General features: G+C 37.1%; 1 protein-coding gene and 1 long non-coding RNA gene across 3 annotated transcripts in view; one reads left to right on the top strand and one right to left on the bottom strand.

The window, feature by feature from the left end:
- Positions 1 to 4,641, bottom strand: part of LOC146444992 (uncharacterized) — a 43,676-nt gene extending 39,035 nt beyond the window's left edge. For both annotated transcript variants that reach the window (XR_014853194.1, XR_014853195.1), the window contains exon 1: positions 4,229 to 4,641. This is a non-coding gene — a long non-coding RNA (uncharacterized LOC146444992). The remainder of the gene's footprint in view (positions 1 to 4,228) is intronic.
- Positions 4,373 to 26,777, top strand: part of DEUP1 (deuterosome assembly protein 1) — a 43,705-nt gene continuing 21,300 nt past the window's right edge. The window contains exons 1-8 of the mRNA XM_085065114.1: positions 4,373 to 4,503; positions 5,582 to 5,646; positions 9,490 to 9,661; positions 11,002 to 11,097; positions 16,251 to 16,385; positions 19,187 to 19,300; positions 21,138 to 21,350; positions 26,117 to 26,262. Coding sequence (XP_084921240.1) covers positions 5,603 to 5,646; positions 9,490 to 9,661; positions 11,002 to 11,097; positions 16,251 to 16,385; positions 19,187 to 19,300; positions 21,138 to 21,350; positions 26,117 to 26,262 — 920 coding nt within the window. The 5' untranslated portion in view covers positions 4,373 to 4,503; positions 5,582 to 5,602. The remainder of the gene's footprint in view (positions 4,504 to 5,581; positions 5,647 to 9,489; positions 9,662 to 11,001; positions 11,098 to 16,250; positions 16,386 to 19,186; positions 19,301 to 21,137; positions 21,351 to 26,116; positions 26,263 to 26,777) is intronic.

Here is a 26,777-nt window from a genome sequence, read left to right as displayed (position 1 = left end):
TATTTTTTAATTGCAGACAAGATCACAGACAACAGATTATTTCATTTGATAAGTAAAAACAAGGTTAACTAAGAAGTATTTTTGTCTGTAGAGCTAGAAACCACCTACATGCTGCTAAACCATAAAATATGTTTATATTTTTATGCTTCAGTAGGAACCACTACAAAGGAAAGACTATGCCATAGGGCAGTGACTGTCCCCCTGTACTCAACACTGGTGAGGCCACACCTCAAATCCTATGTTCAGTTCTGGGCCCCTCACTGCAAGAAAGACACTGAGGGGCTGGAGTGTGTCCAGAAAAGGGAAAGGGAGCTGGGAAGGGTCTGGAGCACAAGTCTGATGAGGAGTGACTAAGGGAGCTGAGGGTGTTTGGCCTGGAGAAAAGGAGGCTCAGGGGAGACCTTACTGCTCTCTATAATTGATTGAAAGGAGCTTGTAGCCACATGGGGGTCGGTCTCTTCTCCCAAATAACAAGGGATAGGACAGGAAGAAATGGCCTCAAAGTTCCACCAGGTGAGGTTTAGACCCTACATTAAGAAAAATTTCCTCCCTGAAAGACTTGTAAAGCACTGGAACAGGCTTCCCAGGGAAGTGATGGGGTCACCATCCCTGGAGGTATTTAAGAGATGTGTAGATGTGGTGCTTGGACACATGGTTTAATGGTGGACTTGGCAGTCCTGGGTTAGAAGTTGGACTCCATGATCTTTAAGGGTCTTTTCAAACTTACATAATTTTGCCATTATTTTTTGTCATCCTTAGAGATTGACACAGAAAGATTAACTTGTAAGCGTCACAGAAACATGCCTAATGGCACCTTTATCTCATTTCTGCATTCTTCCAGAGCACTACCCTTAATTTTTAGATTTCTCCTTAAAGAATAAATTCTTACAATTCTCCACTTTTAGACAAGGTTTCAGTCTACAGTGTGACATATCAATTGGTCTACCTGGCAAATCCTACTAAATCCAAACTCTTTCTGTTCTTTCCTTCAGTGATTTCATAAGCTGCTTAAGAAAAGTCGTTTTCAGTTTAAACTAGAAACAAAATATTTAGAAACAGTACTCTTCATCTATGTCTGTATTATGTCAGGATTTATCAACTCCTGCCTGTGAATTAGTTAGGCACTTTCAAAATCTTCAGACACATTTTAATTTTCACAAGCAGAAATCCCTCCTGCAAAGGTTCTTTTTAAATGTCATTCTTCTGTTATTGCTTATGTCTTAAGGATTTCTTTTCATAGATTTTATTGTCTCTCAGTGACTCCTGTGTAGTTGTTGATGGATGGCTTATACTCAGCTATTCATTTTCCTTTCTGTAAATTAAGTTGGTATGTCCATATCCATTCAAACTAACATACAGAATGCAATTAATAAACTTTTATAGAGCTGCTATGAATCTATCATGTAAATATCACTAAAATCATGTGGATGCTATGCTAAAGAAATGAGTCTGTTTTTTATGAAAGCTACATGGAAATTACTGGAACAAAATGTTCAATCAAATCTGAGATCCCAAAGTAAGTTGTGAATATATCCTGTAAATACAAACTGTATTTAAAGTTAAATATACAAATGCACTTAGCTTTTACCTGCTATTGCATATTGCACTGCAAAACCAACACATCTTGAAGAATTCAAGTGAAAAATACCTAGGAAGGATAACTAGTAGGTACATAATCATTTGTCACTGAAATTATATCTAAATTATGCTACTCTTTTAACACCACCACTTTTACTCTGCACTAAAAATATTCTATATTGAATTGTCTATTATTGCTTTAGTATAGAAACTCTCACTGCTCTAGTTACAGAATCTAATATTTTGACTTGTTAAATTTCACCCCATTAATCATTGCCCAATGCTCTAAGTGGAGATCCCTCTGCAAGACAGCTTACTACCTAACATCTAGTTCTCCTTGTTTTTATAAATAGATCAGTGTTGTACCTCGTCTTGTTTGACATTTGAACACACTCCGTTGTGTACCTGCCCTGATCTACTTTCTTTTTTTCCCTGCAGGAATGTGCTTATAGCTTTCCATGAATTTTAATCTAAAAGCTGATTTGAAATTAGTTGGCTTTTTTCTTTTTTTTCTTTTTTTTTTTTGCTGGCTGTCACAATTTGTAAGGCATGTTCTTTAAAGTCAACAAATAAAAGTTTTGAGTCTCATAAGACAAGCTCTAGTCAAGAGATGATGTGGATGAGCAAAAGCAAATAGAAAAGGTCAGCAATTTGATATGGGATTTTTTTAATATGGTGGGGGAAGTATTTGGATATACATCAGAGAGTTAGAAACACAACTCTGGCTAGTGGCAGTGGAATTGTCCTTCTAAAATGCTTTGAAAATGTAGATAGGTAACTCAATTATTTTTCTCTAGTTTCTAACTTTTCCCCCTCCCAATTCTATTTAGTCATGACAGATGGAAGTTAAATTTTTGAATAGCTGATTACCACTGAGAGAGGATAAGACAGGGAGGAAATTAAAGTATATACACTGGGAATATGGCTGAAAAGTTCACTTCAGTTGCAGCAGATGAAAAAATGGAAACTTGCTAGCAGTTACATTAGAAATTATTTCTAGTATATAGTACTTTAAATCATCCCAAAGTTAAAATAAATAACCCAAATTTTCACTATTTAAAAAAATCTCAAAAACTCTTTCAATTACAAGAAATTATATTTGAAACATTCATTCTATTACAGTAAGTAAATAATGAAGAAGAGTGTAATGAAGTATTAAAAATCTAATGAAGAAAATGTTTTCAGGGTTCAGAGTGCAACAACAAGACCCACAGCTTTCTTCTGTCACCCTCAGGGGCTTGGCTGCCTGTCCTCCAGGCCAGCTCTGATGTGGTGCAGCCACACTTGGGGTCAAGGCAGCTATGCAGCCCTAAGCTGTTTTGGGGGCCTATGGCCTCAGCTCAGGAGTAGCATTTCAGCTCAGGAGCAGCATTTCAGCTCAGGGCCATGTCCCTGGGTCCTGTCTGAGTCCCTGGGTCCTGTGCTCACCACCACATCTCGCTGCTCCCAATTTTGCTGACTTGTCTTCTGGAGTCCCCTCAGATATGCCAGTCACCATGGGCTGGGTTGGCCTTCCTTTGGCCATGGAAAGCCCTGGACACCGTCCCTGGACCCAGTGTTCTCCTCTGGCTGGGTGCTGTGTGACTGGGCTGTGTTGGGAACAGCACTGCCACCCGTCACCTCAGCACCACACTCAGCTCTGTGCTCGCCTGCCCTCATCTCCTGCTCTTGCTGCTGCCTGACCAGTTCCGATCGACAGTGTTCCTGGGGTACTCCTGACATGAACTACAGCCCTGAGAAAAGTGCAAATCAAATCTAAAAACATTTTCAGTAGTCTCCCATAAAAACTACAAGGGAAAATTGTCTGTTACTTTCTAGAGCGAGCAAGCAAACCTCATCGGCGAGTTCCTGTGTCACCTGCTCTAGGGTGACCCTGCCTTGGCAGGGGGGTTGGACGAGATGATCTCCAGAGGTTCCTTCCAGCCCTAATAATTCTCTGATTCTGTGACTTTCCTGAAACTCCACATATAACTTTATTTTAGTCTATTATTTTAAAAAAAAAACATATTTCACAGCTTGAAACAGCATTTCTGCTGACATGAAAACCATCTGCCACAGCACAGTAGGTAGGAACCCAATGAAATAGATTATTCCTTAGAACTGGTATTAAAAATGCTGTTCACTTGGCTAATTTCAGTAAACATATTAAGAAAAACAAAGCCAAAGCTGGACATGTAGTGCACAGAAATAGCCTTGCAGGTCCTGAAACTGCTCGGTGCAATTTCAGGCCAAAAAATACGAAGTGAATGGTGCCATCCTGGTAGAAAAACCCACTGGTGTTTGAAAGATCTAAAACCCCCAAATTATTATTGTAAAAAGCGGAAATGGCTGTGATTCCTAAAAGCATTTTGTTGTTGAATAAGACGGACTGAAGGCCACAAGAATGAAAAGAGAATTGTCATCAGGCCAAGGTCGTTTGCAAAATAATCTGAAAATCATTTTAAGCCCTTTGACGAAAGCATAGCTAGTTATTCAGGGAGGAAAGGGTAATGTGCAGCCTTTTCATTATCTAGTAATAATAGTGTTTTAAGGGGAAAGGACAAAAAGAAGAAGAAGAAGAAGAAGAGGAGGAGGAGGAGGAAGAGGAAAAGGAAAACACCTTGTCTATGCTTTCTTAAATTATGCTGAAGGAAAAGTGCATGTTCTTTACCCCGGGTGAAATTTTCATGAGGTGCAATTCACTCCAGCGTCCTTCAGACCGAAGAAGGGACGCAGGGAATGACAGCGGGATGCCCCTGCCCTGCCCTGCCCTGTCCCGGCGCCTTCCCGCCTCGCCCGCCGCGCTCCGCGTTACCGTGGCGACGGGCGGGAGCTGCGGCGGGACGGGCGCCGGGGGTGGCCGGGCTGCGGGGCTCGGGCTGCGGGGCTCGTACAGCGGCCACAGCGGCAGCGGGGCCGGCAGGAGCCGAGGGGAAAGCACGGCAGGTAACGAACGGGAGGGAGGGGCAGCCGCGGAGGCCCCGGGGGTGCTGTCCGTGCCCCGGGCTCCTCAGGTGGCAGGGGAGCCCGCGGGTCCCGTCGGTGCCCCAGTCTCCTCAGGTGCCCGGCTCAGCCGAGGCTGTACCTGTGCTGGTGCCACCTTAGGTGCTGGTCTCCTGTGGAGTTAAGGTTACCGTCCTGTGGCAGTGTCTCCTCTGGTGCCTGGTCCTTGCTCAGCCGCTGCTCCTCTGGCGGTGTCGCCTCAGGTGCGGGTCCGCTGTGGAGCCAGCAACCCTTTGGCGATGTCGCCTCAGGTGCCTGCTGCCTGTGAAGCCAAGGCTGCAGTGCCGTGTGTCATTGCCTGCACATCTGTGGGTGCTGGTACCTGTCCCCTTGAGAGCTCCACTGCTCTCCCCCATGAGGAATTAAGCCTGTTTTATGCTCCCCCATCACCCATAAGGTTCTTGCATGCAGGCAGGCATGCCCCCACATCCCTGTGTCCTGCTGGAGCCACAGAGCCGGACTGGTCACAGCAACAGCCTTGCTGTGATCTTCCTGCCGAGGAATTTGAGGGCTGCGTGTCACAGACTGTATCTGCCAAGCAAGGGAGTGAATAGGCAATAGGAGTCCAAAATGTGCTTGAGAGCAATTGTAGCCTGGGTGGAGGTTAATCGTGGTGCGTGAAGGTACAAACGTTTGAGGAACGCAGCCACAGATCTGTGGCAAATTTACATTCCTGTGCTTCAGCGTTTCTTCGCAAATCATTGACAATCACGCAACAGGGAATGATCCAAAACAAACTTCCTCATGGAGACCCAGGACTAGGCTCAATGTCAGCACCACCTCTGGTATCTCAGTGCTGCACCAAGTGTGAGAGCTGCTGTCAGAGCACTGAGCTTACTCCTGAAGTTTTTGTCTCTCTCATTCCAGCCTGTAATTAGAGCTACACTCCCCTGTTCTTGTTTGCAATGAGAAAATTACATAATATGAAAGGAAGACATAGAACTATCCAGTACACACTGCTTGGCTATGCAAATGAATGCATTTCAGAATCTGAATTACTTGATTTTTGGTGTTTTAACAGGTTGAAACGACTATCAGTGTCATGGAGGAGGACTTAGAAGTGTTCCAGGAACATGCTGTGACTAAGTATGTAATGACTTACTGTCTTGGGAGATGAATGTATGATGGAATTGAATTATGTAGGTTTATCAAAAATGTGAAACACAAAATATTAATGATTTTAAAGCAAACCTGATTCTCTATTTCTTCACCTTTCCATGCAAACCTGAAGGTTGCTGATAATTAGAACAACACATCTTACTGCTTTGGCTAATATTTTACTGTTTCTGTTAGTTATTTAAATTTTTTTAAAATATTCATACCTGAACAAAAGGGGGGAGGAAAGAAAGCTATGTGGGGCTTTATTAAGACATTAAGAAATATTATTTCAAACTTTTTTTTTTAAGTACTTGAAGTTGCTAGGATACAGCAGTATAAACTTACATATCACAGCTCTTTAAACATTAAAAATCTTGAAAACAAGGCTATTCGTTGCTAAAGCCCTAGTCTTGCTTTGCACAGATAATAGCTACAACTCTTCTCCCCAAGTATTAAGTGCACTTTTCATAACAATACATAATATTTTTTTATTTTTATATAATCCAAGTTTAGTTCTTTTAATGTTAATCTAAAAGAATAGGTAAGTACAGCGCAAAGCTTTTCCAAAGAAGTGAGAACAAAGGTGAGATTTGATGTAACACCTCATCCCATCTAGCATCTCCAAGGAACACACAAATGTAAGAAGGACTTCCCTTTACATAATGACTTAGACAGGATATTTTTCCATTATAGTTTGTAAATGAACTTATTAACTATTTTTCCAGATAAACCAGTTTGTTTTGTCATTATTACCAAGAAACAATACAAGGTGATATGAACTTCATTAAGTGTAAAGGTATTAAAATAAAACAGGCATAATCTATCATAACTTATTCTGGCACAAAGAGGTTTTTAATGGGATTTAAAAGTGTGCTGGGTTGTACTGAAGAAGAATAATGCATGCACTTTTCATGGTAAATAAAAATTTCTGCAGTAAAATATTATACTCCTTCCATCAGTGTGGCCTTTTTTTCTTTTCTTTTTGCTTTGAATGTCATTCTTTTTCTTAGTGATAGGATTCGTAAAAGTAGCCATGTAAAAACTTGAATTAAAAAAACCCCAAATATATTGCTATTCTTTGGCTACAAGTCAGAAGCCTATTTCAAAAACTCAGATTCTGCCTTGCCATTGTTTCAATTGACATAGAAGAAATTTCAGGCTATTGCAGATGAATCTAGAGGGATTTGTCCCATCATAATCCAGAATTCTTGCTAGTTAGTTATTTCCATTAACTATACAAAGAATCTGGAAAAGTAGTTTAGGATACACATTCAATGAAAGGAAACAATTTCAATCTATGCTGACAGTATTCCAGGGGTAATGCATTGCCTTTAAAATTTGGGGAAATGGCTGAGTAACGGCGGTGAAAATCATGACAATTACATTCCAGCTGCAGGGACTCATAAATGACAAATTGGCCATCATTAGGTGTGCATGATTCAATATGGCTGAAAGTTGTTAAAGTAGGTGTAGTTCTTATAATGGAACTTTGGGTAGAAGATTGTAATGGACTATTGTATAACAACTGGCTTGTGTTTCCTATTTTTAGAGCAAGTTTTGCAGTAATGAAATTATTTCATATTGACTGTAGAAGCTGGGTTAAATATCAAAAACTAATGAATATACTATGTAAGATGGAAATATTTGCTAACTGTGTTGATTTTGCTTGTGTTTGCATAAATATGGCCATATTTACTTTCTTATTTGTGAGCAAATGTAAATAATAAGGGAAGAAGGTATGAAGTCAGGACAGACAGTATGAACCAAACATTTCTTAAAACATCTGCTTTTAAATTACAACTTTATTCTAGAGTGTATGGACATTAATATTCTTTCTATGTCTGTTAGAAAACAATCAGGAAAATGCAGACCTATGCAGAACTCCAAAGCAAAAGATGGATAAATAGAGCTAGAAAGGTCTAACTAGTGCAAAAATCGTTTGTGATGAAGAAAAAGGCCTGAAGGTGGTAAAACTTTTTATCTGGATTTTTGTTTGTCTGAATTTGGAAACATTTAGTTTTACATGAAGATAAATAGTTGCTAATGACAGTAGAATATGAATCATCTCTATTTTCACTTATGTGGAGATAGAATAAAAGAAGACTAAGAGCTTGCCTACACCACTTTAAAATGAGATAACTTGAAGTGTTTTGAGCTGTTTCAAAGTAAATGAACCACAAAAAAAAGTAGCTGCCACTTGCTGAAGTACAAGTCATTACTTCCCTGTATGATGAATCCATTTGATGTATGCATTCAGCAAAGTGGGAATGCTGAATCCATATGTGTAAAAAAACCCAAGCATACTTCTTTGCTTGTGAGAAAATTTGTTCTTTGTGTGTTTGTTTAAATGATGGCTTGTTGAACAAAAGAAACCACTGCATTCCACATCCAGTGATCAAAATTAATTCCCATGACTGTGGTACCATATGATTTACCACATTCTGGGGGGTACTAATTAGCACTCTTTTCAAAACACTCAGTGGACTTTAAAACCATAGTTACTGCAGCAAGCAGCCCCTCTCTGCTAGTGGGTGGGGTTGACTGCAGATCTGTTTGCAATACCAGAGCCATGGTACACAGCCATTTTGCTAGTAGCACAGCAGCAGTAATCTGCAACTTCATGTACAGATTTCTTTCTGCAGCTGCAAGTGTGCTTGGAGGATCCAAGTAAGGAATTAGAAAAAATTAAGATAGGCTAAGATGCTCTTTCAGAAGGGATTTTTATTTCAACAGCTTCTTTTTATAGAATGATGGCTCTAGGTTCAAGAAGCATGCAAGAACTGTTGAAAGAAAATGTTTTAGCAACAAATGCAGAATTTGCCTTGTGCAGGAAGATCTGAAAGAGGCAGGTGAAATTTAAGAGTGAAAGGTGTCAGCCATGGTGGATCCAAAAGGGTAATCTGATTGAGGCTAGAAGTTGCATTCTTACTTGCATAACAATATTTAGACTATCCATGTGACACACAATAAAGAAAGTACCTATTTCTGAAGGCTAAAATCACATAGCTGAGTCATTGCTGGTGGTTCACCAAACTGTTGCCATGTAACATTAGATTGTGATGTGGCTGGAAGTGCACAGGTCCTTACAGCAGTATCAGGGAAAAGGTAGTCCTGATGCAAAATTGTTTTATCTTCTGTTTTCAAAATCCTATTTTATATTCCACCCAGAGGGGATCAAAGTTTATTCATCATTAATGCTACTTTTGAGATGTATTCCAGGCACTTGGGAGGGGTTACTTTTGTTTTCAGATATGTACAACACTTGCTTGCACTTTGGTTGTTGTCATCCTATGATTCATACTAATTTTCAAAATGGCACTGCCAACAGTTTTAACATTAAAAAGTCATTAAGATTTATGTGTGCATTTGAAAAGCCTTTCCAAGCTTAGCATTGATACTGTTACAGTATTAAGGATTTGTGGATGTAAAAGAAGTTTTAAAGAATTTAACTTTAAAAATTCATGCTGAGTTTTGATTATGATATTATAAATCTAACAAATTCACTCAAATTTCCTGTAATAATTATCAAAATGAGGCATATGCACAATTTAAGCACCAAATAAAAGGTTTGTGATAAACCCGTATCCACATTAAGGAGCTGTTTTCTCAGTTTATTGCAGTCAGCAATTGAGCATGAAGGCAAACTCAAGATGGATGAAGTGAGGTTCCACCTACATTTGAAGGCATCATTTAACTTTCCCATTTCTTTCTTTTTGTTGTTGAAAAGTAGGTAGTTTGATCACAATTAAAATAGAATTTTAGCAATGTAAATAAAAATTTGTTTTCTCCCTTATTCTTTATCTGAAAAAATAAATCTCTATTTGTTTTTAGAGCTTCTCCATGTGAAGCTGAACTTCAGGAATTAGTGCATCAAATTGACATCATGGTTAACAGAAAGCAAGTAGAATGGGAAAGAAAGATGAGAGCTTTAGAAGCAAAGATGGATATCCAGGATCAAGAATTAGCAAGTGCCCAAAGCAAACTGGATCAGAAAGGTCAAGAGGTATTTAAGAATATCACATTCTATAAAGAAAGTATTTATTCTGGTAGGTTCTTATTAGTATGCTTTATATTCTCTATAAGGGCACTGTTTGTTCTATCATGTAAAAATACCAAACACACCTTAAAGGTCACTAATTATCCTTAGTGTTTTGTTTTAAAGTGTGCTGCTGTTCTGAAAAGTGATTGTAAAAATGTCATTGAAAATCTCATATTTCTTCTATTTCCCTAAAGTCTACATCAAATATTCTCAGGTTAGCTGTAAAAAGATAATTTAATGTTTTTTTTCTAAATGCCAGCACTTCTCATTTCATCAAAAATTTTCAGTGGAAGAATACAGTTCAAAAAGGTTCACAAAATTATGTCTTTGTTACTCCTGTTTATACCTTATTTTTAACATTTTACATGATATACTGTCTTTGTATGATAATTTTATTCATTGTGAAGATTCGAATTGTATTACTACTTAGACTTCCTTCTGAAATTTAAAGCCCCAGTGTACCTGATGTTGTCAATACTTCACAGTTTTGTCTGCTGAATATTCATTCAGAAGCATCAAGAAATCCTTGCACAGCATTCAGTTCTAGTCCAAGCCAGCTGAATTTAGATGTTTACATGAGGGCATCCTTGTGTGAGCTTGGTGGCTAAATTGCCAGTGGGAGTTTTTAAAGTGGAGTGACTCTCACTAATGAGCAATTAGGAACTTGCCCATAGACCCTGCGGTCAGATGAACCAAGAGAATAATTCTGGTAACCCATCCTCAAAGCATCAGTTTGTGCAGAGACTTTATCTGAAATATTTTAGCATATTCTACCAAGCTTCCAACTGCCCCTCCAGAAAAGCATAGGTGCCATGTTTGCACTCTGTCATATTTCTCAGATCTCTGTGAAACTCAGTAATAATTTGTGATATCTCAAATGGCACTGCACTTAGGGAGCTGAAATGAGTCTATAGTGTCTTCTGGTAATTTGTACATAAATAGAGGAAGGTAATTTGTATCATTTTATAAGCCATTCAAGGAAAATTTTCACAATGGGGCACAACATAGCTGGGTTAGAAAAGCTTTCATAAGTGGTCTTTCATGACAGACTTGTAAAATATTATCATTAAATCATAACATCTGCATGCAATGATATTTTTTACCATAAAATCCCTAATTTGATGTTGACACAATCTGGATTTGAGGTATCCAGTTTTATTATCAAGTTACTGAATTAATACTTATTTTTAATATCTCTCCTTAAAACAATGGCCTTCTTTCAAAGTTTCAAATTACTTTTCCAAAAATTACATATTTTGAAACAGGTCAGAAATGGTACATTTGAATGCTTATTTTAACCATAGGTGGGACTACTTCAACAACAATTGGAAAGCTTACAGAAAACTAAATATGAAATGGCTCAGAGTTATGAAACTCAGCTTCAAGCACTGAAATCTCAAGTAAGAAAAATGTCAGTTTCATTATTTTATGATTGCAGTATAAAAAGTTTATACATGCCAAATTGTATAGATGTGCCATTATGGCTTTGGGAAAGATTAATCGTGTCATACAAATGATGATGACTACAGCTTCTTACCAGGCTCCGTTATAATTTATGTACTGTCGTGTCCAAACTCTTTGGATGGATATTGATGTGGATGGGACATCTGTTATAAAGACAGATACTTGATTTCCTAACTTCAGACTAATAAACTAAAGCCTTGGTGAATGAAAAAAATAGGTAATTGGATTCATGCTAATATGACTGATGCATGTTAGGAATTTTAAGATTTAAAATGTGCTTATCATGTCTTTGCTATACTTTTTTTTCAGGTTTTAGCTTCCCTGATTTACTCAACTGTTAAAATGGCCTGATAACTTTCCATAAGGCATAGATTTCCATTGTATCAAAAATGGAGTAACCCACAGTAATAATATTGGGAGTTTGTTCTTGCTTTATTTACTTCAGAGTGTACTTGCAGCCCAGAAAGCCAGTTGTATCCTGGGCTGCATAAAAAGAAATGTGGCCAACAGCTCAAGGGAGGTGGTTCTTCCCCTGTACTCTGCTCTGGTGAGAACCCAGCTTCAGTGCTGTGTCCAGCTCTGGGGTCCCCAGGACAGGAAAGGCTTGGAAAGAATCAAGAGGTGGCCACAAAGATCGGGGGGCTGGACCATCTCTCCTGGGAAGATAGGCTGAGAGAAAGGACAAGAGTTTGAAACTGAAAGAGTGCAGATTTAGACTGTACCTGAGGAACAATTTATTATTATTTTCAGTAAGGGTGGTAAGGCATTGGAACAGGTTGCCCAGAGAAATTGTGGATTTCCCGTTCCTGGAAGTGCTCAAGACCAGACTGGATGGGGCTTATGGCAACCCGGTCTAGTGGAAGGTCTCCCTCTCTATGGCAGGGGAGTTGGACTAGATGATCTTTTAATGGTTCCATACCATTTCAACCCAAACCATTCTATAGTTTTATGATTCTGTTTGGCTGTGTTTGCTCTGCACCTGCATTTTTGTTTCTTCAATATTTTCTACTTCAATCATGAATCTAAATTCTTAGCAAACTTGAGTTGGTTCTGCTTCTCAGATCTTAACAAGTAATGTACACAACTCTGCAATGTTTTTCCTGCTACTTTTCTGTTCCCTTCAATGGATTCTCCTACCAGAGACTTAGTGTTATAATTCAGAATTTCCAATCACCAAACTTATTATATAATGATGTTGGATTGCATAAATTGGATATCATTCTTTTAATTTAGAAGTGATAGTACCACCGGACTCCATCAAATGAAGAAATGTATTACTTATTTTTAATGTTACGTTGTTTTTAATTTATATTTTCTTCTACATATGAAAACTGATTTGGAAAACAGTTCTGTAAGTAGGCAGTGAATGCTTTGGCTGTTTTGTAATTAACACTTTAATAATTTGGGAAAGTAGCTAGAAATAAAGGCTGGTTTATAATTTACACAAATTACAGAAAAGCATCATCTTGTCGTGATTATTGAGAAGATAAACATCACACATGAAAAAGAGTGTGACATTTTATGTATAAGTTGTAAGGTACTTTTAGCAATGCAGAACTATCCTCAAAAATATAGTAGATCTCTTTTTTCTTTATAACATTTGCTGCAATATTTTTCACTTCTTAATTATTTTCTTTATCCCATGCTAAAAATGATTGGCTTTATGTTGCTAAGATCTTCACTGAAACTGAACCTTCTGAAATTGAAACTCCAGGCCATTTTTCATAAAGTTTTTTATTTTGGAGTTTTTAAATACCCTAAAAGTCCTTTCCGTGGGCAAATACAACCTGTTTCCTCTTTTATTTTTTTAAAGAACCTGACATTTTCTAACCTACAAGCTTGCTCTTTAAAACCTGGTTATATTTCTTGCCCAAATTCACCTTTTTAGTTACCACTCAGACCACTTAACCTTTCTTTGAGTTTCTTGATTACTTGTTCTTTTATCTTTATGCACGAAGTTTGGATTTCTAGGTCTTAAGAATATACATTGCTTTCCCAATCCATGTCTCTAAACATTTCATTCTCAGTCATCCTATTGATTTTTCTAAAGTTTCCAGCACTGATGCTGTTTGCATTTTATTTTCCAATCCCCATTCCTCTCCTTTGACCAAACCATATTTCTTCATGGCATATCCACCTAGTTCACCTTGACTGAAGAAGTAAACTGTTAAATGCCTATGTTAAGGGCACTGCCTAGATTCTCCAGGTGATAAACAGAAGTCTGCCTGTCAGAACAATTCCTAGCACCTATGCTGGACAGTAGGACTATCCCACTCTGCTCCTTTAGCTTTTACCAAATCTACTTAATGAGTTCCTTTCCTGAATTACAGTGCTGCAGTATGTGCAATGGAATGGATTTAATGTCCCCACTTCTCAGCTCCACAAACTCATACCTAAAATATAGACCTTCTGTGACAGTGTTAATCTTTGCCTTATCTCCTTTGATTCCTTTCTTTCAGTTCTCATTCTCACTTGGAAGTTATACCACCTGCTAAATCATAGAATCTTAGGAGCTGCAATTTAGTTTTGCACAAATTGTGTGTTACTATTCACCAGTAGCCTTGTATCTTTCTCTGTAGCCACATTCTTAAAATCCCTCCCAAGATTCATTCCTTCCTAATCTTGATAGAAATAGTAAGGATCACATCTTCTAGCTATCAGAACACTAGGCTATTCAGAACAAATTTCTCTTCTGTGATCCTGTGTGCTTTTTACCGTTGGTACTGCTAAAGGAGCTGTGTAATGAGCAATATTCCCTCTGAATTGATTGTGTGCCCATTGAATGCAGTAAAACCTATATTTTTCATATATTAGGGAAATAATTCCTGGTATGTAACCTGAAACTCCTAGGCCACACTCTTGCACTCATTCAAATGTGCAACATTTTGTCATAATTAAATAGCAAAACTTTTGAGGTTCATCTTCATTACTTTGATCCTTCTTTCTTTCTTTTTTTTGTATTAATGTCTAGTAGTTATTCTCACTTTGAAAGAGACAGAGATCACTCAGCAAAAGAACAAGGATCCATTCTTGCTCTAAGCACTTTGCAACTAATTTCCTCACTGAGACATTTAAAAGCTATGTCTCAGCTACCACAGGCTCCCTTTAGAATCAAGAGAAAGAAATGGACACCCCCAGAATTCAATTCATGTCAGTGTATGACAAGAATTTAAGATTGCTGAAATGACTAAGCATTTATAGGCAGCTTTTTCTAATACAGAGTATCTCGGGCTTGTATGTCTAACTTTCAGAACTCTAAACTTAGATGAATTCTACCCTAGAACTTGTTAAAATTACTCTTTTTTTTTTTTTTTAACATGTACAACATGCAAATAGAACTTGGACCTTTTAAAGCAAATATTTGGCATTAAATGGAAGGATCCTTGGCTTTTAGTCTAGTTTCCAGTCATAATAACATCCAGACTATAATTTGCCTTTAATATCCTACTGTCATTAAATATCTAATACTCATACTAAATTTTCTCAGTTTGGCCATTCTGTTCCAGGTTAGACTGATTTACTGAATTGTTGCATCCTGTATTTCCTAGCCTTTTTAGCAGAAACATGCCAATGCCTGTCTTATCTGAATTTGCTCTTCCCAGGCAGTTCACATATGCCATAATATATTCAAGAGCAAAATGGTTATTTGAAAAAGGATATCTTTCTTCCAAGGTCAATGAGTTCCATGTAGTTTGAGCCTGGATACTCTGACTCATTTTAAATATTTTATCTTAACTGTGTTCTCTGGCAAAGTCAATTTCAAATACAGGCAGCTTCACTGCAAGACTTTTGATTTGGTTTTGAAGATGATAACTCAGCTCTGTATGTCCATGTTACAGAATGGCTATTCAGATATTCCAAGCTGGTCAGATCTATGCCTGAGCCTCTCCATATCATGAAACTTCCTAGTCCTGGACAATCTATCTTCACATCATCTTTTCAATTAATTTCTGCTCTCCCATATCATGATTCTCAAGTTCATCTCATATGCATCTAGGAAGTTTCCAGATGATTTTTTAAACTAGTTTCTTTTCTGTATCTTTTCTGGACTTCTTCGGCCATATTTTTAATCTGCACAAATCTCAATTGCTCATTTCATATTGACTCAATAGGATTCCATTCCATTTGCAAACAGTAGTTCACTTTTAACAGCTGTTAACAAAAATATGAGATTTTATGGATTTTGTTTGGTTATACAAAGAACTTTATGTTACAGTCAGATATTTTATAGTCATATATACTCAAATTTAAAGGAACTAAACAACAAAAGAGATGATCAGTATTTAATAGTTGTAAGCTTCTTTTCTACACAATATTCGCTCAACTTTACTCAAGACCATATTTTTAGTGTTTCCTTTGTCAATAACCTTGGGTTTGCATTTTTTTTCAATCCCAAATGTACATATTCCCACCAATGGCATCAATTTCCTGTATCAAACCTGTTAACAGGCACTAGACAGACCCTTAGTGCAGTGTAGTGAACTGGTCAGACTGGCTGTTTTGCTGTAGAGGCTGGCCCTTCTCCTCTTACCTTTTCTTCTCTGCCTCTGACTCCTGAGCCAGGCTTTCTTGGTGAGATCATTAGTGTCTGTTGTCTATTTAGTGTCTGATTCTGAGAGACACTCGGTGGTACCAGAACAGTGCAATCATCACACATAACATTTCAACAATTTCCATTATGAGAAAGAAACATGCAAGTTTAAGGTACATTACTGATAATCTTTCATTCAGGCTAGTGAAGCACCCTTTAAAAATGTCAACACAAGATGGCAGTAAACAAGTGTAGAACATTCCATATGAACGCTGTAGAGGAGATTACTCTGGGGGTAACAGTGCCATGAAGAACTGCAGCAGAATTAAGTAGCTGTCAAGTGAACCCATTTGAGCAGTTAGTTAACATTTATATGAGAGCTCAGTCTTGTTCATCTGTGATAATTTTATTAACTGGTTTTAACTTTATTAATTGATTTTTTGTTACATTGATTAAACATTTAGAATGCTAAAGCTGGTGATTCTAGTTTAAAGAAAACTTAGGCCATGTAGTCATCTTTGATAGATTCTGTATGTTCAAGTCTACTTTTGTTTGTAGTTCTCAAAGTTGACACATAGTTACGAAAAGCTACAGTCACATCAGTTAAAACAAAAAAAGCTTGAAAATGGAGAAAAATGTGAGGAAAACCTGGAGACATCATCTGACCTAAGAAATTTATGCATGAAACTGGAGGTAAGAATACTTTCTTATTATATTCTAATTTTAATATGCCTCTAGAAATAATTTTTTATTTAAAATTGTGAGCTTTAGTTTGCTTATAAGTCTACAAAAATTACATAATTGTCTTGCTTTGGCAAGAATGGTGCTTAGTAGTTTTAGTATTAATTAATACTGATATTTTTTGTATGTGTAACTATAAATAAGTTTTACTGGTTTTTTGATTATCTGTGTGGAGTGAATAATACAATCTCTTGAGGCATGAGAGCTTGTACATATGCAGGATACTGTCACATAATACCTACCATTAATTGAAGTTTTATAGACCTCAGGACAACCTTGACCATATTGGGCTGCACATAAAAAAGGATTTAGGATTGGAAAACTGCTTGTTACATATACATCTTGTCAGCACCCATGTGCCTGAGGCAATCCATGACCTTGACCTCAATGCTTGATTTCCCTATGCAATGCATGAGGAAGGACTAGGCACTTAAAAATACATTCTGCAGAATCCAGCATACTGACTGGGGGGACTGGATAATACATGCTGAAGTCAGATTCAGTCATATTCCCCATCCCTTTGGACACAGGCTGGATTTTTGTTGACTTATTCTTGGATACAGGAAGACACTGATTTTTGTTAATAATTTGCAACCTTGACTTCTCAGAGGTTACTTTATGATTTATGGAATAATCAGGTATTTATTGGACCAACAGAAAGTTAGGCAAGATAGAGAACTGGCATGTAGAGAGTGTGTCTGCCAGTGGTGTCATCTCTCCAAATACTCCTCTGGCTACATTCACTGGGACACAAACTGATACCCAGTCTTATTCCTTATAATTGAGCAATATAATCTTCACGTACGCTAATTTTTGCTGCTTCTTTTTTACCTATCTAATAAATTTGCTGGTATCCCATTCAAAGTGAAACTAGTTCAAAAGGAAGAATTCCAGAGACTGTTGAAAAATAGTTTTTGTTAGGTAAAAAACTAACATGGGAAGATTCTACTTCAGATTCTGTCTTGAAAGGTTTTTACACTGAGTTCTTCACTTATGGGAAGAACAGTCTAATCAGTAATCTGATGAAGCATAGGAGGATCACCAAAAAAATTCATATTTTGTCTGTCCATCCTTTGTGAAGAGCATGATAAAGTAGTATGTGCTTCAGGTGGTTACTGGACTGGGTGCTGTAGGCAAAGCAAGGAGAGGGATATCAGTTGATGTGGAAGCTGCTTGCTCAGCTGCTAAGATGCTAAGCATTGGGAAGACTTATACATTTATGATGTAGATGATTTGGACACTTTGAGAACTTTGTAATCAAGAAAATAAGCTCTAGTTGATTTTAAGTAATTTCCTGCTTTAACCCAAATTAAGCAGGGTCTTAGGATCTGTATTTTGGACTTGCCTTTCATGTTATTCTATAAGATACAGGACTAATTTCTGTGACCTCCAGATGCCTGTATCTACATACACATCCTAGACACATCCCAACTCTACATGATGTTGGCTGTCTCTTCCACATGGAAGTTCTCACCATCAAAAAAGCTACAATGCTTTGGACTGCAGCATAGCTGCCAACATCAGCTACTACAAGAATAATAAATGGGTTGTGCATCTATCATTGACTAAATGTATCACTACTGTCAGCTAATTTGAGAATAACCTTACTCAAGATTAAAATGTGAAAATAATGTAAGACAATTCCATAATTTGATTAATTATGCAGTACGAAAAATGAGTGCTTGGAATATAATCAGCAAATTTGAGTATTCAGAAAATAATTACTGTGGTGAAAATCTACTAAGCTCAGCCTTGCTTTAGTAAGGCCTTGAACCTGCAGTCCTCATTAAGTAGTCTGAAACTCCATTTGTATCACGTTTTATAAAATAGGAAGATGTTTATTGTTTTAAATGCCAAAGCAGATATTAGGAAAGTTCTGAAAGAAGATTTGTATTAGTCTATGTTGAAAAATATTCAGTTTTGTTTCAGTAGCAAAAAGAACTCCTTATTTTTTTTAATTTGGGGAATATGCCAGTTTAGCTTAATTATAAAACATCATCTGTCTTTTTGGAACAACATTTCAATTAGTTTTCAATATATAAAGCAGCATACTGTTATTTTGGTAAATTTTCAAACTAAAAGAGCAACAGCTCTAATAAGTGAAGTTCTGCTTATTTTGTAGGATACTGCCTTTAAAGTGTATTCTTGAACATATAAGTTCTGGTGTAAATGAAAAGCTAATTCAAATACACTATAAGTATGAATGTACATGCAAATACAAAAACAGTATTAGATAAATCTAATACAACTGAATTTCTTAAACAGTTTTTCATTTAAACTAGGTGAACACAGAACCTGAAGCAGCAATTTTAAAGAGAGCAAGTAAAACTTACTCAATGTAGTTCAGCGTTCAAAATATGTGGCTGAATATTAAGAGTTTGATTCCCTGCTGATTACTCTGCTCAGCACTGATATAGCTTTAAAGTCACAGAAACTACCATCTAATAAAATTTGTGTATTATAGTAATAACTCTAATATCTTATTTTATGGTTTTTATTTGATGATTATGTTTACCATTCATTTTTCTCAGATCAATAGCCCTTAAGACTGGACTTCTTCTGGTGGAGATGACTGCATGGCAGGATTATAGAATTCTTCTTTTTTTTTTATTTATTTCCAAACTAATGGAAAAATTATTTATTAAGTTAAAAAATAGATTTTTCTTAGAACAATACACCTTACAAAATTCTTTAGATTGAATAAAATAGATTTTCTTCCCTATGTTTACTTGCCTTGTTTTGCTGTCTTTCAGGAATTTAAGGCAAAATCAAGAGAATGGGAGAAGAATGGTACAACCTGTAAAAATAATCCTGTTTATTTAGATGTGCAACCAAAATCATTGCCCGAGAAATGTATTTTATTTCAGGTAAAATTCCTACCTTCCTGCTCTAGGAAGAAAGTTGACTTTTTGCTCAGCTGGAGCTTACTTTAACTTAATTTTAAAAAACTATGCTTACAGTGAATCTTATAATGCATGCCTATCTTGGTAGTGAATATATTGCTTTAAGTAAGGCAGAACCATTCTGGAAGATCTAATGATACATACAAGTATTTTAATTTAATTTTTCTCATTAAAATGAGAAAATGAGTAAGTATCATGATGAAAATGATAACATTTCTGTTTTAAAAAATCGAAACAATTACAAAAACCAGTGAATGTTCCTTTTTTACTTTTTATGCATATCATAATCTAGAGAGACACATTCTTAACAATTCCTATGGGACTTTCACGCATATCCAGAGTTTCAAGGATGACAGTTAAGTCTTAGGTTTAGCTGCTGAGAGCATTATATTCCAGCAATTGAACTTCCATAAAAATGTGTTAAAAAAGCAAGTCTTTGACTAGACAAAACTATTGACTGATACATGTTGATTGTATAGTTTGACAAGTCAAAACAGAGTACTCAGGGTGATCATTCACATTTTTCTGTTGAAGCTTTTATTGCCATCAGCGAACTTGCTTTGAAGACAATTTTATTCTCAACTGTAACGTAACACCAACTGTTTTTTTAAATACAAGCTGATGGACTGTTACCCTTAGCTGTTTCAGTAGCATTAATTGTTCCTGTATTTTTGCCTCAAATTCTGCTTTTGTGAGGTCTTTGATTTCCAGTTGGAGTCTTGCACTATATTTTTCACAGGATGCATTGACACTTCGGTATATCAGAGTCTGTAACTTGGTTGTCAAAGGGACCTTAATTTTTTATCTATAGAAATGAAACTTAACCTGCAAATGTTTTTTGGCTTTTCATTTGATATGCAGCCAATGGTCGATTCTACTTAGGTTCTCAGCCAACACAAATTATGGGGACATAGTCAATTACGTCAAAAGCTGTCTAAAGCATGACTTTTTGCAGTCCTTGTCAGTGAAATATGGTATTTGTAACACTATTTATTTTTACTATGTATTTTCTTGCCCAACTTGTTCTCTGCATATGATATATGGTTTATGGGTCATATTTTGTTGTCATTTTTCAACTGATTCTCAGTCTTCTGAAAGATTAGTGCTGCTTGTTAATCTCCCAGTAGAGGGTTCCATGTGGATAGTTTTTTAAACAGCAAAAACAGTTGCCATAGTAATTATGCTTTTTCACAATGCCCGTGGATTCAGAAATACTGGCAATACCAATTTTCTGAAGTTTTGTTTCTAGGATTTTAATTAGTACAAGAAGCTGCATGGAGTGTAGGACTCTGCCGAATGTACAAATGATTCTTCCCCAAGTTTAAGGATAACGATCTCAAAGAAGTACAGTTCCTGTAGTAACTGAGCTGTTTGTACATGAACTATGTAATGGTAGCCCTCTAGTCAAAGGTTAATATCTATCCTGAGGCACACACACACAGAGCTCCTGCTGAGTTCAATGAATCAAAGAGGAACATTTCTCTCAAATTATTTTTTATAGGTAACTTCTTTGAGTAGGTCATCATAATCACCTTTTTCACATTTGAGGCTCATTAACATTAAATACTAGGAAAATACACAGCACAGGAAAAAATCCTTGAAAAAATTGTGTCCTTGGAGGTTTCTGAAACTTTTTTTTTAATTGAGGGCAAGTAATTCAAACTGTTTGAATTGTGCCATCTTTTCTGAGCAAATCCAGGTGAAGACAGGAATAACCTCATGATTTCAGTAATAATGATTTGGTCCTAGCAATTTACATATAATTATTGAGTTTAATTTAAAATACTTTCTTGTTTTATAGAAGGAGACCCAAAATTATCAATTCCAAATACACAATGAGAAACAAAACCAAGAAGAGCTAATTACCTATGCCCAGCCCAAAAGTGAAAATGATGATTTGATTATTGAAAAGCTAAAGGCAACTGTGAATGAAATAGCAAGAAACAAGAATAAACTGGAAGAAGAAAATATGAAACTCCGCGAGGATCTAAAAATGTACCAAAATCAGTGCCAGGTAGTAATAGTTTTTTATGATGACTGTGGAATTAATGTTAGAAAATCAAATGAGATGCCTATACAAATGTACATTAGGTATATTCTTTTCAGGAACACAGAATAATCTGGGAACAGTATGTTTGTTGGGATTTGGGGTTTTTTTTGGTAAAACAGAAATAAATTTGATTAGTAGTAGTAATATATTTTTCTCTTGTCTGTATATCTAGGGTGTTATAACTCTCCTATATCCATACCATCTACAGGAACTTTGCCTAGTTTTGTTCCTTGTATATAAATGACTTCTGTGAAATCTCTCTATCTGATTTACACCTTGTTATTCATTGTGCCATCTAGCTAGTAAATAAGCATATACAAACATGTGTGGTATACTTCGTTCATTTTGAAGTGATTTTGCAATTTATTTTTAATAATTTTTAAGTTTCTGGCCATGTGAAGAACTATCAGATTTTATCTTATCCCTAGTTCACTGTTTTTTGGCATAGAACTGATCTATGAAGACAGCTACTTGTTCCTCTTTTTTTGGTCATGGTATATGAGTTCTGACAAAACTGAGATAGTACAAGATCTTTACAGCCACCTTTATTAGCTGTGTTTGAAACATACCAGGAATGAGATTCTCATTGCTGTTTTTTCCTGGTAACATATACCAGCTATGCTTTTGCTTATTTATTTAATCACTTCTATGTTCAGTAACATACTGAATGGCCTATAGTACCCTCAAGTCTTTCTGGAGAAAGATTTGTTTCTGTTTATAGACAGTCTTGCAGAGTGAAAACAGCATATGCAATATACTTTAGAGCAATTATATATGTGGCAGAGGTTAATTTCAGGTTGTGTTGTCAGGTGTTGTTGGAACAGCCAAGTTTATACATGCCATTTGCACATGAGTTCACTGAGTCTTTTTCCTGTATGCAAGTTATCAGTATGCAAGCAAAAACCTCTGTTTTGGGGCCATTTAAAAAGGCTGCCATCGAAAGCAGGGGCACTAGAATATGCAGTGGCACAAATCATGGCAGTTGCAGCAAGTAGATAGATGCTGTGTGACGGAGAGAGTAGATGTCATTGTACTGTAGCCTTTTAAAAAATCTTCAAGCAGGAGGAATTTTGGAATCATGTATCCAAGAGAGTACAGGAGCTGTAGGAAGCTTGAAGACACTTTAAGTAGGAGCGGAGCTAGATGTACATAACAGTGTCACCTAAAGGGCAGAAAGTTGCAGAATTACTGTGTTGGTGGTGTGGAATGCTGCTATGTTAGTTAGAAAAGCCACATTTGGAAATAGCTGCAGAAGGGAAACACTGATGTAACGTCAATGCGTGGTGAAAAGGAGTAGGTCAGGGAAAATATTTTTTTAGGAATGTGTGCACGAGAAAGAAGGACAAGGCCTGTTGTCAGCCAGAAAGAGTAAGCAGGATTGTGTGAAGGAGAGTTAGGTGGAGAATGGCAATAGTTGGACATGATATGGCTAAAGGAGGAAGGAGTAGATGGGAGTCTTGGTGTGGAGAAGTCTGATGGCACTGAAAGCAAGAGTTGTATTGTGCCTCATACATTCTTCTGTGCCTATGACCATCTCATGTGTGATTCTAAGTATTTATCTTATACTATTAATTAGCAAGAAGACCAGTTTGTTGGCTGTACAGAAAACACAAAGTCTAGAATATCCAAATGGCAACTGCAGTCTATTTCTCTACCTTATGAATTATCTGACAAACTTATCTGCAGCCATAACATGAGAGGCAACCTGAAAACATCACACAAGAGTCTTGATTCTTGAAAAGTCAGCATTAGGTCAGCTGCTAGACACTAATTTACATAAAAATACACCATATAATGGTATTTAAAACGTTCAACAGTGTATTGGATTTGTGTTGGGAAGGTTTTGGTAATGGAAGTGCTGCAGGGATGGCTTCTGTGAGAAGCTGCTGGGAGCTTCCCCCATGTCTGCCAGAGCCAATACCAGCTGGCTCCAAGAAGGGTCCACCACTGGGCAAGGCTGAGCCCAACAGTAAGGATGGTGGCACCTTGGGATTAATGTGTGGAAGAGGAGAGGGGAAAAAGCCTTGTGCAGTCAGGAGGGAGGAGAGTGAGAATGTGTGAGATGAACAGCCCCGCAGATCCCAAGGTCACTGCAGAAGGAGAGGCAGGAGGTGCTCCAGGCACAGGAGCTGAGGTTCCCCTGCAGCTCCTGGCACAGCCCATGGTGACACAGCTGTGCCCCTGCAGCTCATGGAGGTCCATGGGAATGCAGAGATCCACCTGCAGCTGCTGGAGAGACCCACACCAGAACAGGGCAATCTGTGGGAAGTCTGTGCTGGAGCAAGCTCGTGGCAGGACCTGTGGCCCTGTGGAGAGAGGAGCTCACACTGGAGCAGGTTTGCTGGCAGGACTTGTGACCCCATGGGGAACCCATGCAGGAGCAGCTGTTCCTGAAGGACTGCACCCCATGGGAGGGACCCACACTGGAGGAGTTAATGAAGAACTTCAGCATGTGGGAAGGACTCACTTGAGTAAGTTCACAGAGAACTGTCTCCTGTGGGAGGGACCAACACTGGAGCAGGGGAAGGTGTGAGGGATCCCCCCCTGAGGAGGAAGGAGCAGCAGAGACAACGAGATGAACTGACCACAGCCCCCATTCCTCATACTCCTGCATCACTGGAGGGGAGGAGGTGGAGAACTGAGGAGGGAAGTTGAGCCTGGGAAGAAAGGAGGGGTGGGGAGAAAGTGTTCAAAGATTTAGTTACTGTTTCTATTATCCTGCTCTGATTTGATTAGTAATAGATTAATTTCTCTGAGTTGAGTTTGTTCTGCCCATGGCAGTAACTGGTAAGTGATCTCTCCCTGTTCTTATCTTGACCTGAGAGCATTTCTCTGCCCTGCCCAGCTGGGAAGGGCAGTGACAAGGTGGCTGTGGTGGGCACCTGGCATCCAATCAGGGTCAACCCACTACAAACAGCTTTGAGGAGAATTAGAAGAGCTGATCATGACATTCTTGGGACTTTTTTTGGTGTCAAACATGGCAAGCTAGTAGAAGCAAAACTTTTCAGAAGGAAAGAAAACATTTGGTATTTTTTTTCAACTTGAAACACACTTTTTCTAAGTTGTATTTTATTAGATATTTTCTAAACAAAACCTAAAGTTTTCTGGTTTAGAATTAATTTTCATTTTAACCAGATGCAATAGATGTTTTCTAAGATAATAGGTGGTGCATATCTAATTTTTTTAACTTATATGTGAAACTGTGGAACTCTTGACCTGAAGTTCTGTTTCAATTATCATTGCAGCTGCTGCTGTGGCTGCTGTTGTTCCTGCTACTATTGTAATTCACAGAAGAAAATACAATTTATGTAAATATGTGTGATGACTGCAGTCTATCACAGAAAATATTACTTCTGCCACACAATTGTGCAGAATTCATTTCCCTTATCCACCCCAGAATGAAATCAGAGGGGTAACCATTTCCCAAATTCATATGTTATAAAATGATTGTGGCTATTTCTTGAATGTTGGAGTCATGAAGATGAGAATGAGCAAGTCTTAAAAACAATTTTAACAGTTTCTTAACCTTTATTTCACTGGAATATACCCAGAGTTGCATTTCAATGTTTAAAAAAGCTCTCTTGGCCTTAATGTAACAAAGGATAAGATGAATGAGTCCTTATATGCAGCCCCTAAAAAAAAAAACCCCAAAAAACCGCAAAAGTACTTAATATCTGTCTTTAGCAACCCTTTCAGCCAGAGGAAAACCAGAGGCTTCTTGGAAGGAAGGTCATTCTCATATGAGGCTCTAAGAGAAATAAACCTTTGAAGTTCTTGCTTGCAATGTTGTTTCTGGATTCCAGTTCTCTTCTGAAATTTTAAAGGCTTTATTTTTGCTCTTAAAGATGGCAGCTATGTTCAAATAAAATGAAGAAATTATTAAAAATGCTAACAGTTTTAGTGTAATAATTTTAATGGAAAAGGATCAATATCCTTGGAAAAATCTTTTTTTTTTTTTAATCTGAAACATGCTTTTGGAGCTTTGGTGAGAAGCAATAAATATTCTCTGGGTATTGCTATTGCAAGAACTGATTATTGTTACTTTTGTTATTTGTGGGTTATATTTCTAATTTCTTATATTTAGTATATTTTTGGTATATTTTTGTGAAATTCTGATTTTTTTGGAATTCATATTATATCATGCCAAATGTAATATGTGCCTTCAGGTTGTCTAATATGCTATCAATCAGAAATTAAAAGAGAAATAAGGTTTGTCAAGTTCCTAAGAAAGATATTGGAGGTTTTGATTGTTTGAAATTTTTGTGATGTTCATTTAAATAAGTAATTAACTCCATGCAGAAGAAACTAGTTTTGGAGAAGATTTATACAACCTTGTAGTTTTTAAGTTTATAAATTCGGAAATGCTGTTAGGAAAATAGAAAATGGAAGCTACTTAGGGCACTAATTCCAGCATGTGAAACATGTTCTAGGATGCAGAACCTTTTAAAACAAGCAAATTGTATATTTTAGATGCATTTACTACAACGAAGAACTTCCAAATTATGTTTCCTATGATAATTTCAGAGATAATTTCAGAGGCAGATGCATTGGAACATTGCAAGGGCTAAAGAATATTCAGCATCTCATTGTAAGATGAAAGAAATTGACATAGAAGCAGTATCTTTTTCAGAAGTCATGTATGTACAGGTATCAAATGTAATGTGTTAAAATATAACATTTTAAGCTGGCTAATTTTATTTAACTGTTTGTGCATTTGCTTGTTTCTTTAGCACATGGAGGCAGACGTTTCAGAAATTAAAAATGAGCTGCAGTCAAGAGATGGTCTCTGGAGAAGGATACAACTGGAATGCCAACAATTGCATACAGAATTATTGAAAACCAAAGAGTATAAAGATATGCAGGAAATTCAAATAAAGTATGTATGGTGAAGACATATTTAAATTAACAAGTACTTCTGAGCTAGTAACTTCTTTCTTAAAATTTGTTTTAAATTAACTCTGAAAAGATACTCTGTATTCATATGTCAGCTTCTAAACTGACATATTTTAGAATGAATATTTTCATTGACAATTGTATAGGACAATTTCAGGCAATAGATGCAGGCTCTGTTAAAGGCTTTAATGATGCCTACATCTTTACAAATCAACACATTTCAGATATTTCTATCTATATCTTTATAGTCTTTCATTTTCTCAGCATTGAAACACTTTGGAAATAGTGCAATTGAGATTCTCCCTAACCTTCTTTGAATAAAATCGTCATGGTTTTATGGCTTATCTACTCTTTCAAATTATATGAAATACCAATCTACAAGAGCTTTCAGGATTCTTTCTGCACATGGTTGCACTGTCCTTACTTTCTAGACATCTCCCACAATCCAGTCTGGTTTAGGCCAAATGTTGGTGATTTTTGGGGGTATTTTTTTGTCAG

The sequence above is a fragment of the Lichenostomus cassidix genome, chromosome 1, assembly GCF_008360975.1.
Source record: "Lichenostomus cassidix isolate B80296 chromosome 1, HeHo_3.0, whole genome shotgun sequence".
NCBI lineage: Eukaryota > Metazoa > Chordata > Aves > Passeriformes > Meliphagidae > Lichenostomus > Lichenostomus cassidix.
The sequence above is the reverse complement of the archived record's forward strand: the minus strand, read 5'-3'. Positions and strand labels throughout refer to the sequence as shown.